Genomic DNA, 12,451 nt, shown 5'->3' with positions numbered 1-12,451 from the left:
TGGTTTCTTTGGACGGCAAGGAATGACGCCAAACACCGAGGTATCCAGATTTCATCTGACCGGATTATTTGGCGTATTCACTGTCATTTGCAGGTCTTAGGCCGTGCTGGCCTCCTTCAGCGTCAGCACTGGCCTGGGGAGGTGCACCTAGCCTCTCGTCTCGGTCTTCGCCTCCCACCTCCGGTTCTTCGGCCGCCGGTCATGGTACGCTGGGAAGCCCCGTCTCCAGGCTGGTTCAAACTCAACACTGATGGGGCATCACTCGAGAATCCAGGCGCCGCTGGAGCCGCGGGCGTCATTCGGGATGCCACTGGCGCCCCAATTGTGGCATTCCAAGTTCCCCTTTTGAATACGACGAACACTTTGGCCGAACTGCAGGCGATTCGATCTGGAGTGGACCTGGCGGTTGCCCGCGGCCTCCTCCCTCTCTGGATCGAGATGGACTCGGCCAGCAGTATCTCTCTCATCTCCTCCTCGACGGGACACTGGACTCTCCAGCCTTGTCTCCACCATCTGCGCCTACAGCTTCGTAGCATCGAGTGGAGGATCTCTCATATTTTCCGCGAGGGCAATAAAGTGGCGGACAACTTGGCGAACACCTCTGTTGCCCTTCCTCATATGCGGATCCTTGAGCCGGCGGACATCCCAGCGAGGACCCGTGGCCTCATCCATGCTGACGCGGCGGGCCTCCCGTGCTTTCGCTTCCGTTAGCTTTTAGTTGCTTACAATCTTTATTTACATTTACAGCACTTGTACCGAACTTTACAGAACTACGTATGGCTTGATCCCGTTGGGGTACGTAGGCAGCTCTTTGAGCCCAGCCAAAAAAAAAAAAAAAAAAACAACCCTAAACCCTAAACCCTAAACCCTAAACCCTAAACCCTAAACCCTAAACCCTAAACCCTAAGCCCTAAGCCCTAAGCCCTAAGCCCTAAGCCCTAAGCCCTAAGCCCTAAGCCCTAAGCCCTAAGCCCTAAGCCCGAAACCCGAAACCCGAAACCCGAAACCCGAAACCCGAAACCCCAAACCCCAAACCCCAAACCCCAAACCCCAAACCCTAAACCCTAACCCGAAACCCCAAACCCCAAACCCTAAACCCCAAACCCCAAACCCCAAACCCCAAACCCGAAACCCGAAACCCTAAACCCGAAACCCTAAACCCTAAACCCGAAACCCTAAACCCGAAACCCGAAACCCGAAACCCGAAACCCGAAACCAGAAACCCGAAACCCTAAACCCGAAACCCTAAACCCGAAACCCGAAACCCGAAACCCGAAACCCGAAACCCGAAACCCGAAACCCTAAACCCTAAACCCTAAACCCTAAACCCTAAACCCTAAACCTAAACCCTAAACCCTAAACCCTAAACCCTAAACCCTAAACCCTAATAGCATGTGACTTGAGGCGTCGAAAGTTTGAATCCGTACCTAGTGCAATAAAAAAATTTTCATATTTTTGTATTATTAAAAATAAATAAATTATACAATGAATTACATAAAATAATGCAGTTTTTTCTTTTATCAAAAATTTCTTAGTATATTTTTTCAAAATAATTAACATATTATGCACATTTATTATTTTTATATTATTTATACAATACTTTTGTATTTTACATAAAATATATATATATATTCTTTCAAACAAAAATATAAAACAAACACACCCTATGTGTTTTTGTATTTGTATATTTGTGTATGCGTGTGCAAGTGTTTTATCCTAAATCTTAATTATGAAATAAGTTTAATTGAACATAGAGTCGGGAGAACGAAGTGCTGATTTGAAATTTGAGTTGATTTGGGATGACCAAGCTCTAAATAGACCGGGAACTCTTGACCCTCGTTTTTTTAAAGAACCTCGTGTAGTTTATTATGTCATTCAATTACCATATTGGTTTAGCAAGGATAGGGAGTGGGTTGAAGTCGGACACATTATCCTAGCTGTTGGGTCTTCATAATTAGATGATGAGTAGTGCTGATTTAATAAATAAATATAAAGCAAGCAATATTCTTCCTTGTGAACCAACGTCACATGGTCAAGATGAGAGAGCTGATTTAGTAAAATATAAAGCAGCCAATCCTTCCTTATGACCTAACTTCACGAGGTCATGATTGATATTATTTAAAATAACTGGCCATTAAATAACTAGCCAGTATGACTGTGGAGTTATTTTTGGCCAATGACAAGTGAGGCCCGTAATGTACAAATCCGCACAATCCGAAACCCGGATCCAGTGACCCGAATCAGATCCGATTCTTTGTGAAACCGGCGGTCCATAGCTGAACCGCCCAAGAACCGAACCCGGCCCGATTTTGTCTCTGATATATAAAGGGGCAGAGGGGAGGGGGGACCGGTCTGATAAAGAGACACATACATACACTCACTCATCCTCACATTCTTCCCCCCCCCCCCCCCCCTCATTCTCTAATCTTCTCTCTAGAAGCCCTAATCGACGACGGCAACTCCAGCGATCTTCCTTGGGTTTCTCCGGTGATCTGTCCGGCGATTCGACTGGTTCGACTGAGCTATTCGATAAACAGCCTGTGCTGAGGCTGTTCCTCGGTTCGATTTACGATTTCGAGCGTTCCTTTACAGCGTATTGATTATATTGTCTGTTGGGAAGGATTAGGCTTAAAATCGCTTGTGTTTTCGTTAGATCGTGGTTTGGTTCGCATGTTTGTTGTGTTTCCGTGGATGTCGGTTGTGTTTGGGTTGATATTGTGCGTTACAGTGGGTTTTAGGATCGATATTAGATTGGGTAACCTGAGTCCGAACATTTGCTTTTGTTTAATAAAAGATTCTTTAAGTTCTTTGGTTTAATTAGTGGTTTTATTGTGTATATATGACATATTGATCTTGGATATGTAACAACAAGTGGTATCAGAGCCAATATGTCATTTTGAGTTTACTGGAAAGTTGAAAAACGAGATTTATGGTGAACAACTTGTTCTCATTGTAAAAACCAGAAGGTTTTTTGTAAATAGATTCAAGGTTGTGCGAAATCTAGTTAGAAAATATTACTGGATTGAAAACTTGTTTGTGAAGTGGTGTTAATCACCCTTGAAAAGTTTGATTTCTCCTTGAAAAGGCTTTAGTTAGCCCTGTAGGAGATTAAGACTTGAAATCACCCATATATTGGTTGATTTGTATGGTTTCTTTTTAGTTAAACCATCCAAACTTTACTAATCTGTGTATTAAGTGCGCAGTGAACAAGTTTTAATAGATGAAGTGGCCTGGATTACAAAAAGAACGCCAAAGAACTGTTGCGGAGCAAGGAGTGGGTAAAATTTCATTTAAATACAAGCTGTTAATGTGCTATTTTGAGTGTTGTGCTGTGCTTGTTTTTAAATTGGCTGATTGGGAGTTTAAGTTGGCTGTTTTGTGTGAATTGTTGTGGCTGTTAATTGTTTGGTTGTTTGTTAAGTGATTTGCTGTGGTTGTTGAGTGGTTAGTTGTCAAGTCTTGTTGTGAATTAGTTAGATAACTGTTTTTCAGTTAGTAATATTAACTACCATAAAAGTTGGTTTTCAAAAGAAACTAACTCAAGGATTGGTTGATATTAGTAAGTCAAAATTGAGGTTGTTTGCAATTTTTGGTTTACCTAAGCAAAACCAGAAGCTGGTTGATTGTTTAAAATCAATTTTGTGAAAATCTGGACTGTTTTTTAAAAATACAGTGAGATATTTTCTAAAATCAGTAAAATGGCAGGTCAAAACTATTTTAATATACAACCTTTTGATGGAAAATCTGATTTTGTTATTTGGAAACAAAAAATGAGAAGTATTCTTGTAACCCAAAGATTAATAAAAGCTGTGGAAGTTGATCCAGCAGCTGATATTCCTACTGCAAAGAGGAATGAGCTGGATGAACTTGCATCATCTTGTATTATCTTGAACTTAGCTGATTCTGTAATTAGAAAATTAGGGGTTTATGAATCAGCCAAGGACGTATGAGACAAATTAAATGAAATGTATACTGAAATTTCTCTTCCAAATAGAATACATCTTTTAGAAAAGTTTTTTAGTTACAAATTAGACCTTTCAAAGTCAATAGATGAAAATTTAGATGGTTTTACCAAATTAATTCAAGATATTAAACTAACAGGGGACAAAACAATAGATAATTACAGCTCTATTGTCTTGTTAAATGTCATTCCTAGTTCATATTCAGATGTAAAATCAACAATAAAATATGGTAGGGATGTAATTACACTTGATGTGGTTATAAATGGTCTAAAAAGTAAGGAAGTAGACTTGCAACTTAATAAATCTAACAAACAATCATATGGTGAAGTCATGCATGTTAGGGGTAGATCTCCTTTTAGGCCTAACAAGAATGGTTCTTCTTTTAATACTAATAAACATGGAAACAGCTCCTACAATAGTCAATATAAGAAGAAACCTAGAAGTAAGTCAAGAAATAGGTCACAAACACCCTCTAAGTTCATTAGAAGGTGCTTTAATTGTGGGGATCCCTCACATTTCATTAGGAACTGCCCTAAAAAAGGTAGAAACAATGCAAACAATAATAACAATTTGAACATAGGAACAACCCCTATGAATGCTGTTTTGAATGAGCAAGCAAACTTGATATTACATGATGAATGTGCGGGTGAAGTGTTTGCTGTAACAGCTGATTGTTCAAATATAACAGATTTTAACAAAAATGAGTGGTTATTAGACTCGGCTTGTACCTATCATATGACTCCTTTTAAGGAATTTTTTTGTGATTACAAAACTCTTTCAAATTGCAATGTTATAATGGCTGATAATAGGGTTTGTGGAGTCGTGGGAATAGGGACTGTTGTGTTAAGATTTGGTTCAGGAAATGTGTTGAAACTTTGCAATGTGAGACATGTTCCAAATTTGTCAAAACAATTTGCTTTCTTGTGTTGGTTTGTCTTCTCTAGGATTAGAGGGGAAATGGGGAATGAATTTTATGAAAATTACAAAGGGTTCTTTAGTTATTTTCAAGGCTGTTTTGAGGAATAACCTCTATGTGGTGACTGTTGTGCCTGAAATTAAATCTGAATTGTGTGTTAATGTTGTAAAGGATAACACTGTGTTGTGGCATAGAAGATTGGGTCATTTGAGTAATAGAGGGTTAGAAATTTTACAAAAATCTGGATATTTTGGTCTTGAAAAACTTTCAGCTTTACCATTTTGTGAAAATTGCATTTATGGAAAACACCATAAAGTTTCATTTCCTCAAAAACCAACTGAAAATAGAATTTTTTCAAGAGATTGCTTGGAATATCTTCACTCGGATGTGTCGGGTCCTTCAAGTGAACCCACACATGGAGGGAGAAGATATTTCTTGTCTATAATTGATGATTTTTCAAGAAAGGTTTGGATTTTTTTGCTGAAACAGAAATCTGATGTATTTGAGACTTTTAAAAACTGGAAAATTGAAATTGAAAATCAAACGGGAAAGAGGATTAAGTCCTTAAGGACTGATAATGGTTTGGAATTTTGCAATACATGGTTTGATAATTTTTGTATTGAAAATGGAATAAGAAAGCATAAAACAGCCCCTTACAACCCCCAACAAAATGGGGTTGCTGAAAGGATGAACCGAACTTTATTGGAAAGAGTTCGAAGCTTATTAGCTTCTTCGGGTTTATCCAAGAGTTTTTGGGGCGAGGCTGTTAAAATAGCCACCTACCTAATAAATAGATCTCCCTCAGTACCTTTAAAAGGTGCTTGTCCCGAGTATATTTGGAGTGGTAGACATATAGATTTGTCAAATCTAAGAGTCTTTGGTTGTTCAGCGTTTGCACGTGTTTTAAGTGATAAACTTGAGCCTAGGGCTGAGAAATGTGTCTTTCTAGGATATCCAGAAGGAGTAAAGGGATATAGGTTGTGGTTAAATTCAAAGCCTGGTTTTAAAACATTTATTAGTCGAGATGTAGCATTTAATGAAACTGAAATGCCCTGTTTGAAAGAAAATCAGTCTAAAATTGATGAAAATTCAATAATAAGTAACTCAAATAATACTCCAAGTGAGGTTGAACAAATTCATTTTAATCCAGCCGAAGAAGAGGCTGAATTAAGTGAGAATTTTGCTCCAAATGAGGCTGTTTTTTATACAACCAGTGCTGATCCAGATTACAGCACAGAAGTTGCTAAATTTGGACCAGGCAACAGTCCTGGAAATATAAGTGAAGTTTCTGTTTCTGATCTTGCTGATGTTGAACCTTATAATCTTGAGAATTATCAATTAACTACGGATAGAAGTAGGCGGAACATTAGGCTTCCATCTAGATTGAATGACTTTGATGTTACTTCATTTGTTCATAATGTGTTTGAGTCATTAGATGGGAATGAACCAAAGTCATACCATGAGGCAATAAACTCTAAACATAGAAATGAATGGGTTAAGGCTATGAATGAAGAGATGAAATCTCTAAATGATAATAATACCTGGAATTTGGTGCAAAGATTGCCTAACTATTCTGTAATTGAATGTAAATGGTTGTATAAAGTCAAACAAGGTGAAAATGGAGTTAGATTTAAAGCTAGATTAGTTGCTAAGGGATATACTCAAAAAGAAGGTATAAATTACAATGAGATATTTGCGCCGGTTGTTAAATATTCTACTATAAGATGCATGCTTACTTTGGTTGCTTATTTTGATTGGGAATTGATACAATTAGATGTAAAAACAGCATTTTTACATGGTGATTTAGTTGAGAAGATATACATGAAACAACCGGAACATTATCTTGATAAAAATAAAACAAATCATGTTTGTCTTTTAAAGAAATCACTCTATGGATTAAATTAGTCCCCTAGGCAACAGAACTTAAAATTTGATGAATGCATGAGATTTATGGAATTCATTAGAAGTAACTTTGACCATTGCTTATATTTTAAGATAACATGTAAATATCCTATATTCTTACTGTTGTATGTTGATGATATGTTGTTGATGGGTCCTTGTTTGAAGTCAATAAATCATGTGAAAAATTGTTTAAGTAAGAAATTTGATATGAAATATTTAGGGGATGCAAAAGTAATACTTGGCATGAATATAGTGAGGAATAGAAGAGAGAATATGTTGTTTCTTAACCAATCTTCTTATATTAAGAAAATTCTGAAAGAGTTTTCAATGTGTGATGCAAAATGCTCAACAGTCCCTTTAGCATCTAATTTCATTTTAACTAAAGAACAATGTCCAAAATTTGAAAGTGATGTGATTTACATGAAGAATGTTCCTTACTCTAATGCCATAGGCTCCATCATGTACCTAATGGTGTGTACTATACCCGATTTAGCATATGCCATTAGTTGCTTGAGTCAATATATGGCTAATCCGGGTGTGGAACATTGGAATGCATTAAAATGTGTGTTTAGATATTTGGTTGGTACTATGGATGTTAGGTTTCATTTATACGCGATATTGTGTCAAAAGGGTTTTTGAAACTTGAAAAAATTCCAACTGAATATAACCCTGCGGACATGGGGACTAAAGTTTTGTCGTTTTCAAAATTTAACTTGTGTAAGAAAATGGTGTACATTGATACTTTTGATTAGAATTTGGTTTTTTCAAACTGTAATTTACTTTTTTTTTCCCTGGTTCTGGTTCTGTTTCTGTTTTTTTGGGTGCTGGAATGGAAATTTTTTTGTTTGTTTTGTTTTGAGAATTCTAATCTTGGTAGGTAAGTCCGCAGGTTAAAAGATTGAAAGCGATCATTGCTCGGACCGTGATGTCATCCATGATGTGCCACTTTTTCCATGCCCAAAAAGGTGAAGATTGTGGAGTTATTTTTTGCCAATGACAAGTGAGGCCGGTAATGTACAAACCCGCACAACCCGAAACCCGGATCCAGTGACCCGAACCAGATCCGGTTCTTTGTGAAACCGGCGGTCCATAGCTGAACCGCCCAAGAACCGAACCCGGCCCGGTTCTGTCTCTGATATATAAAGGGGCAGAGGGGAGGGGGGACCGGTCTGATAAAGAGACACATACATACACTCACTCATCCTCACATTCTCCCCCCCCCCCATTCTCTAATCTTCTCTCTAGAAGCCCTAATTGACGACGGCAACTCCAGCGATCTTCCTTGGGTTTCTCCGGTGATCTGTCCGGCGATTCGACTGGTTCGACTGAGCTCTTCGATAAACAGCCTGTGCTGAGGCTGTTCCTCGGTTCGATTTACGATTTCGAGCGTTCCTTTCCAATGTATTGATTATATTGTCTGTTGGGAAGGATTAGGCTTAATATCGCTTGTGTTTTCGTTAGATCGTGGTTTGGTTCGCATGTTTGTTGCGTTTCCGTGGATGTCGGTTGTGTTTGGGTTGATATTGTGCGTTACAGTGGATTTTAGGATCGATATTAGATTGGGTAACCTGAGTCCGAACATTTGCTTTCGTTTAATAAAAAATTCTTTAAGTTCTTTGGTTTAATTAGTGGTTTTATTGTGTATATATGATATATTGATCTTGGATGTGTAACAACAATGACGAAGATATTATTTTTAATTTGATGAGTATTTTAACTCGGCTTTCCAAGCTCAAATAAGACACAAATTCTCTACCATCCGATCCATTGACTATCTTTATACAACCACTACCACATAATTAAACATGAATGATTCTTGGAGTCATCGTTTTCAACGCCACGGCACATGTACCATCTGCGAACAAAATAGTAATAATACTTGAAAAACATGTGCGCACATAGCATCCCAATTCAATTCATTAATCAGGTAGCAAGCCATCCATCTGCATGTCCTTATTAATCAACGGTCGCATTTATTACATTTAACTTTCAAATAATGAAGAAAGCTGGCAGGTTGTTTGGCTGGCAATCCATTTGTGAGCTTGTTGCTACTTGCTAGGGAGGGACAGGCTCGGGGACAAGGACTCGGACTCGGACTCAACCTTACCTGGATGCATATATATATATCTTTCAACCCTACTTGCCTTATAAGCTTAAATTCATCCACCTGATTTGAAGCACATTCTTGCCTTGATTCATTGCTCTGTCTACCTTCTTCGTCTTTATCATCTTCATTCATCCATGTCGGCGGCTGCGGCGATTCTCTCCCCCAATCCTGCGGTCCCGGACCTCAAGCTGACAGTCCACGAATCCACCCTGGTATCCCCGCCACCACCATCTCACCCAAAATCCCTCTTTCTCTCTAACATCGACCAGATCCTCAACTACAGCGTCCCCACCGCCTACTTCTTCCCCTCCAACCCCGACTTTCCCCCGCAAGTCATCGCCCAACGGCTCAGAACCGCACTCCAGAGACTGCTGCTCACCTATGACTTTATGGCCGGAAGACTCAAGTTGAACCAGGAGCTACAGGGCCGCCTTGAGATAGACTGCAACGCCGCCGGGGTAGGCTTTGTGGTGGCTTCTTCTGAGTTATCCCTTGCCGATCTCGGGGATGTGGTCCGTCCCAACCCTGCCTTCCAACACCTTGCGCCGGAAACCCTGGATAACATTAAAGATGGGGATCAACCACTTTTCACTCTTCAGGTAATTCGATTCATTCATGACTTCAAGTAATATAATATGTACTGCTACACTGTGCAGTGCTTCATTGGTCGAAGATAGATAGATAGATAGATAAGCTTAATTACGATATTATAAATTTGTTGATGGCGGGGGGAGGCATGCAGGTAACGTCGTTCAAGTGCGGCGGTTTTGCGATCGGCATGTCATCGAATCACATTCTTTTGGACGGAATGAGCGCCAGGGCATTCAAGCAAAACCTGGCCTCCCAGGCTTTCGAGGACGAGAGGCCCTTGGCGGTTATCCCCTGTCTCGACCGTCGCCTGCTCGTTGGCAGGTCTCCACCGCAAGTGGATTTCCAGCACCAGGAGTTCTTCATACCGGAGACGGCCCCCAATTCATCAGGCCCTCCAGTCTTCGATTGCCAGAGAGAAGAATTGGAGTTCAGAGTGTTCAGGCTAACCCCAGCCGACATAAAATTTCTCAAGGAAGTGGCAGCTGCAGATGCAGATGCAGATGGTCGCACTAATACCAAGATCAGCAGCTACAGCGTGGCGACGGCGCTCATATGGCGGTGCAAAGCCCTTTCGTCGTGGAAGGATGGGGACGGGGACAGTGGCAGCAGCGACAGAGAGCGAGTGTCGAGGTTTCTTAATGTGATCGACATCAGGGCGAGGCTGAGTCCGGCACTGCCAGAATCCTACTGCGGAAACGCGGTGCTGGTAGCCCAGTCGTCGGAGAAGTGCGAGGAAATGGAGAAGGGCAAGGGCTCGTTCGGGAAGCTGGTGGAGATGGTGGCGGAGGGGCCCATGAAGATCGGGGACTCGTACGTGAGGTCGGCCATAGACTGGCTGGGGGTTAACCGGGGGCTGCCCTACGGGGATTATATGGTGAGCTCGTGGCTGAGGCTGGGGTTTGGGGAGGTGGAGTTCCCCTGGGGAAAGGCGCGACACTGCGGCCCCATGCCCAACCACAGGAAAGACATATGCTGGATGTTCCCCACCCCCACTGCCTCTGCCAATGAGGGTCAAGGTGCTGGTCACGCCGGAATTGATATAAATGCCCTGGTGGCGCTCCCCCCACCGGAGATGGAGCGCTTCCAGGCCCACTTCCTTGACTTCTTCTCCAATGAATGAATTACTGTAGTTACTACTACTACTGTTGTGCGACTGCAGTAATATTACAGTGTTGTGTTGTGTTGTGGTTAGTCCATGCCGCCTCCGCCAGGCTGGCATGTCATGTTGAGCGTATGTCTGTTCTTTCTAACGACATCTGCAATAAAAGATACATGTTATTAGATATCTCCATTTATTTTTACTTTTATGTTATTATTATTATTTTTTTATTTTTTATTTTTTATTTTTCATTAAATTTTATTTTATAATTAAATCGCATAGAATAAAAAATTAAATTAAAAAGAAAAACTTAACCTTAAAATTGAATGGGCCCTTGTTTTTTTTTTTTTATGACGTGAATCCGCAGCCGTTTTCGTACACTGATTAAACTTTCGGTGGAACCTAATACCTGCAAATCAAGTCTGACGAGAAAGTCACACTAAACAAATCGACACATAACCTAAGACGTGGAGTTTAAACCCATAATCTGACGGAACAAGGCCTCTCTCTTTCTTTACAGAGTTCGTCGTCCTCAAGTAGAACAAAGTTGGTCTTCGTCCCACGAGTTCAATTAAATCTGTCATCGTGTCTTAGCAAAAAGAAAGATAAGCTTAAATATAATGCTGAATTATAAAATAAAATTTTGATAAAAATAAAAAGATAAAAGACACATAATGCCACATTATTGGTTGTTATAAGAAAAATAGGGAAGATGGGACAGGCTAACAAAACCCTTTCATCATTTTATATACATAATAAAGAAATTCAGTCTAAATTTTTATTTAATTTTTATTTTTCACATCATTATATATTTATATCTACTAGGGAGCACATTGAATGGTTAAAATTAATTGTTGTTATACAATAATTAAATTACTTTTAATATAAATTTTTAATATAAAAATTATTTAAATAAATTAAATTATTTTACATAATTAATTTTTAATATTATTTATTTATTTATTACATAAAAATTATATAAATAATATTCTTTTTATTTTACAATTTTTTTTATAATTTATAATTTTTTAATATAATAATTGATACTCAAAAATCATCCACAAAATAAATGAACCCCAAAAGGACATAGTATTATATTGTTATTATTCCACAATCCCACCCACCTGTCCCTTTCTTTGATTTTATTTTATTATTATTTAAAATAGTGGAGCCCACAAAAAAATAAAAAACTGATGTCACCACGTGGCGATACACTCTCCATCCTAAATATATATATTAGATTTTCTTAATCACAATTTTTTATTAATTTAATATTTGATCAATATTGAATTAATATTTGTTCTATTCTTTCAATATTATTTTTAAATTATAATTTTTTAAAATAATAATCCATCCGTCTCAATACAATGGACTTATTTATTATTTTTATTTGTCTCAAAATAATAGTTTTATTTCAATAAATAACTATATCACCATAAAATTACTCTTACTATTTTATTTTTATTACACAATTGTCATTATTTTTTACACTAATACACTCACAAGGCAAAAAAAAATTTTATCCATATTTTTTATCAATATAATATCAATATTTTTCAAATTTCGTGTCCAACCCAATTAAGATTATATTTATGGGATGGAGTATAAACAAACACAATATTTCATTAAAAAAAATCAAAAAATCAAAAAATTAATTAAAAAAAAGTCAAAAAAAATATTACAAAAATCAAAAAATTAAATATTCAATCTAAAATAATAGTATATTTTATATTTTTACATAATTTCTCATATTACACCGAGCCACTTATATTTTTGTAATATTTAATTTATTAAAATAGTAATTAATACTTTTATTGTTCATCCGTCCATTTTAAAGGTTTACATTTTTTTTTTCTGGTTGATATTTGAATATT

At 38.2% G+C, this 12,451-nt stretch overlaps 1 protein-coding gene across 1 annotated transcript; it reads left to right on the top strand.

Annotated features, from left to right (window-relative positions):
• Positions 1-8,862: 8,862 nt before the first annotated feature.
• Positions 8,863-10,763, top strand: LOC127265536 (acyltransferase GLAUCE-like). Its single transcript, XM_051295365.1, has 2 exons — positions 8,863-9,486; positions 9,630-10,763. The coding sequence occupies exons 1-2, from the start codon at positions 9,022-9,024 to the stop codon at positions 10,596-10,598; spliced, it is 1,434 nt and encodes a 477-aa protein (XP_051151322.1). The 5' UTR covers positions 8,863-9,021; the 3' UTR covers positions 10,599-10,763.
• Positions 10,764-12,451: the final 1,688 nt, after the last annotated feature.

Source organism: Andrographis paniculata, unplaced genomic scaffold (assembly GCF_009805555.1).
Source record: "Andrographis paniculata isolate CXL003 unplaced genomic scaffold, ASM980555v1 Contig17END, whole genome shotgun sequence".
Taxonomy (NCBI): domain Eukaryota; kingdom Viridiplantae; phylum Streptophyta; class Magnoliopsida; order Lamiales; family Acanthaceae; genus Andrographis; species Andrographis paniculata.
Note: the sequence above shows the minus strand (reverse complement) of the source record. Positions and strands in the feature narration are given on the sequence as shown.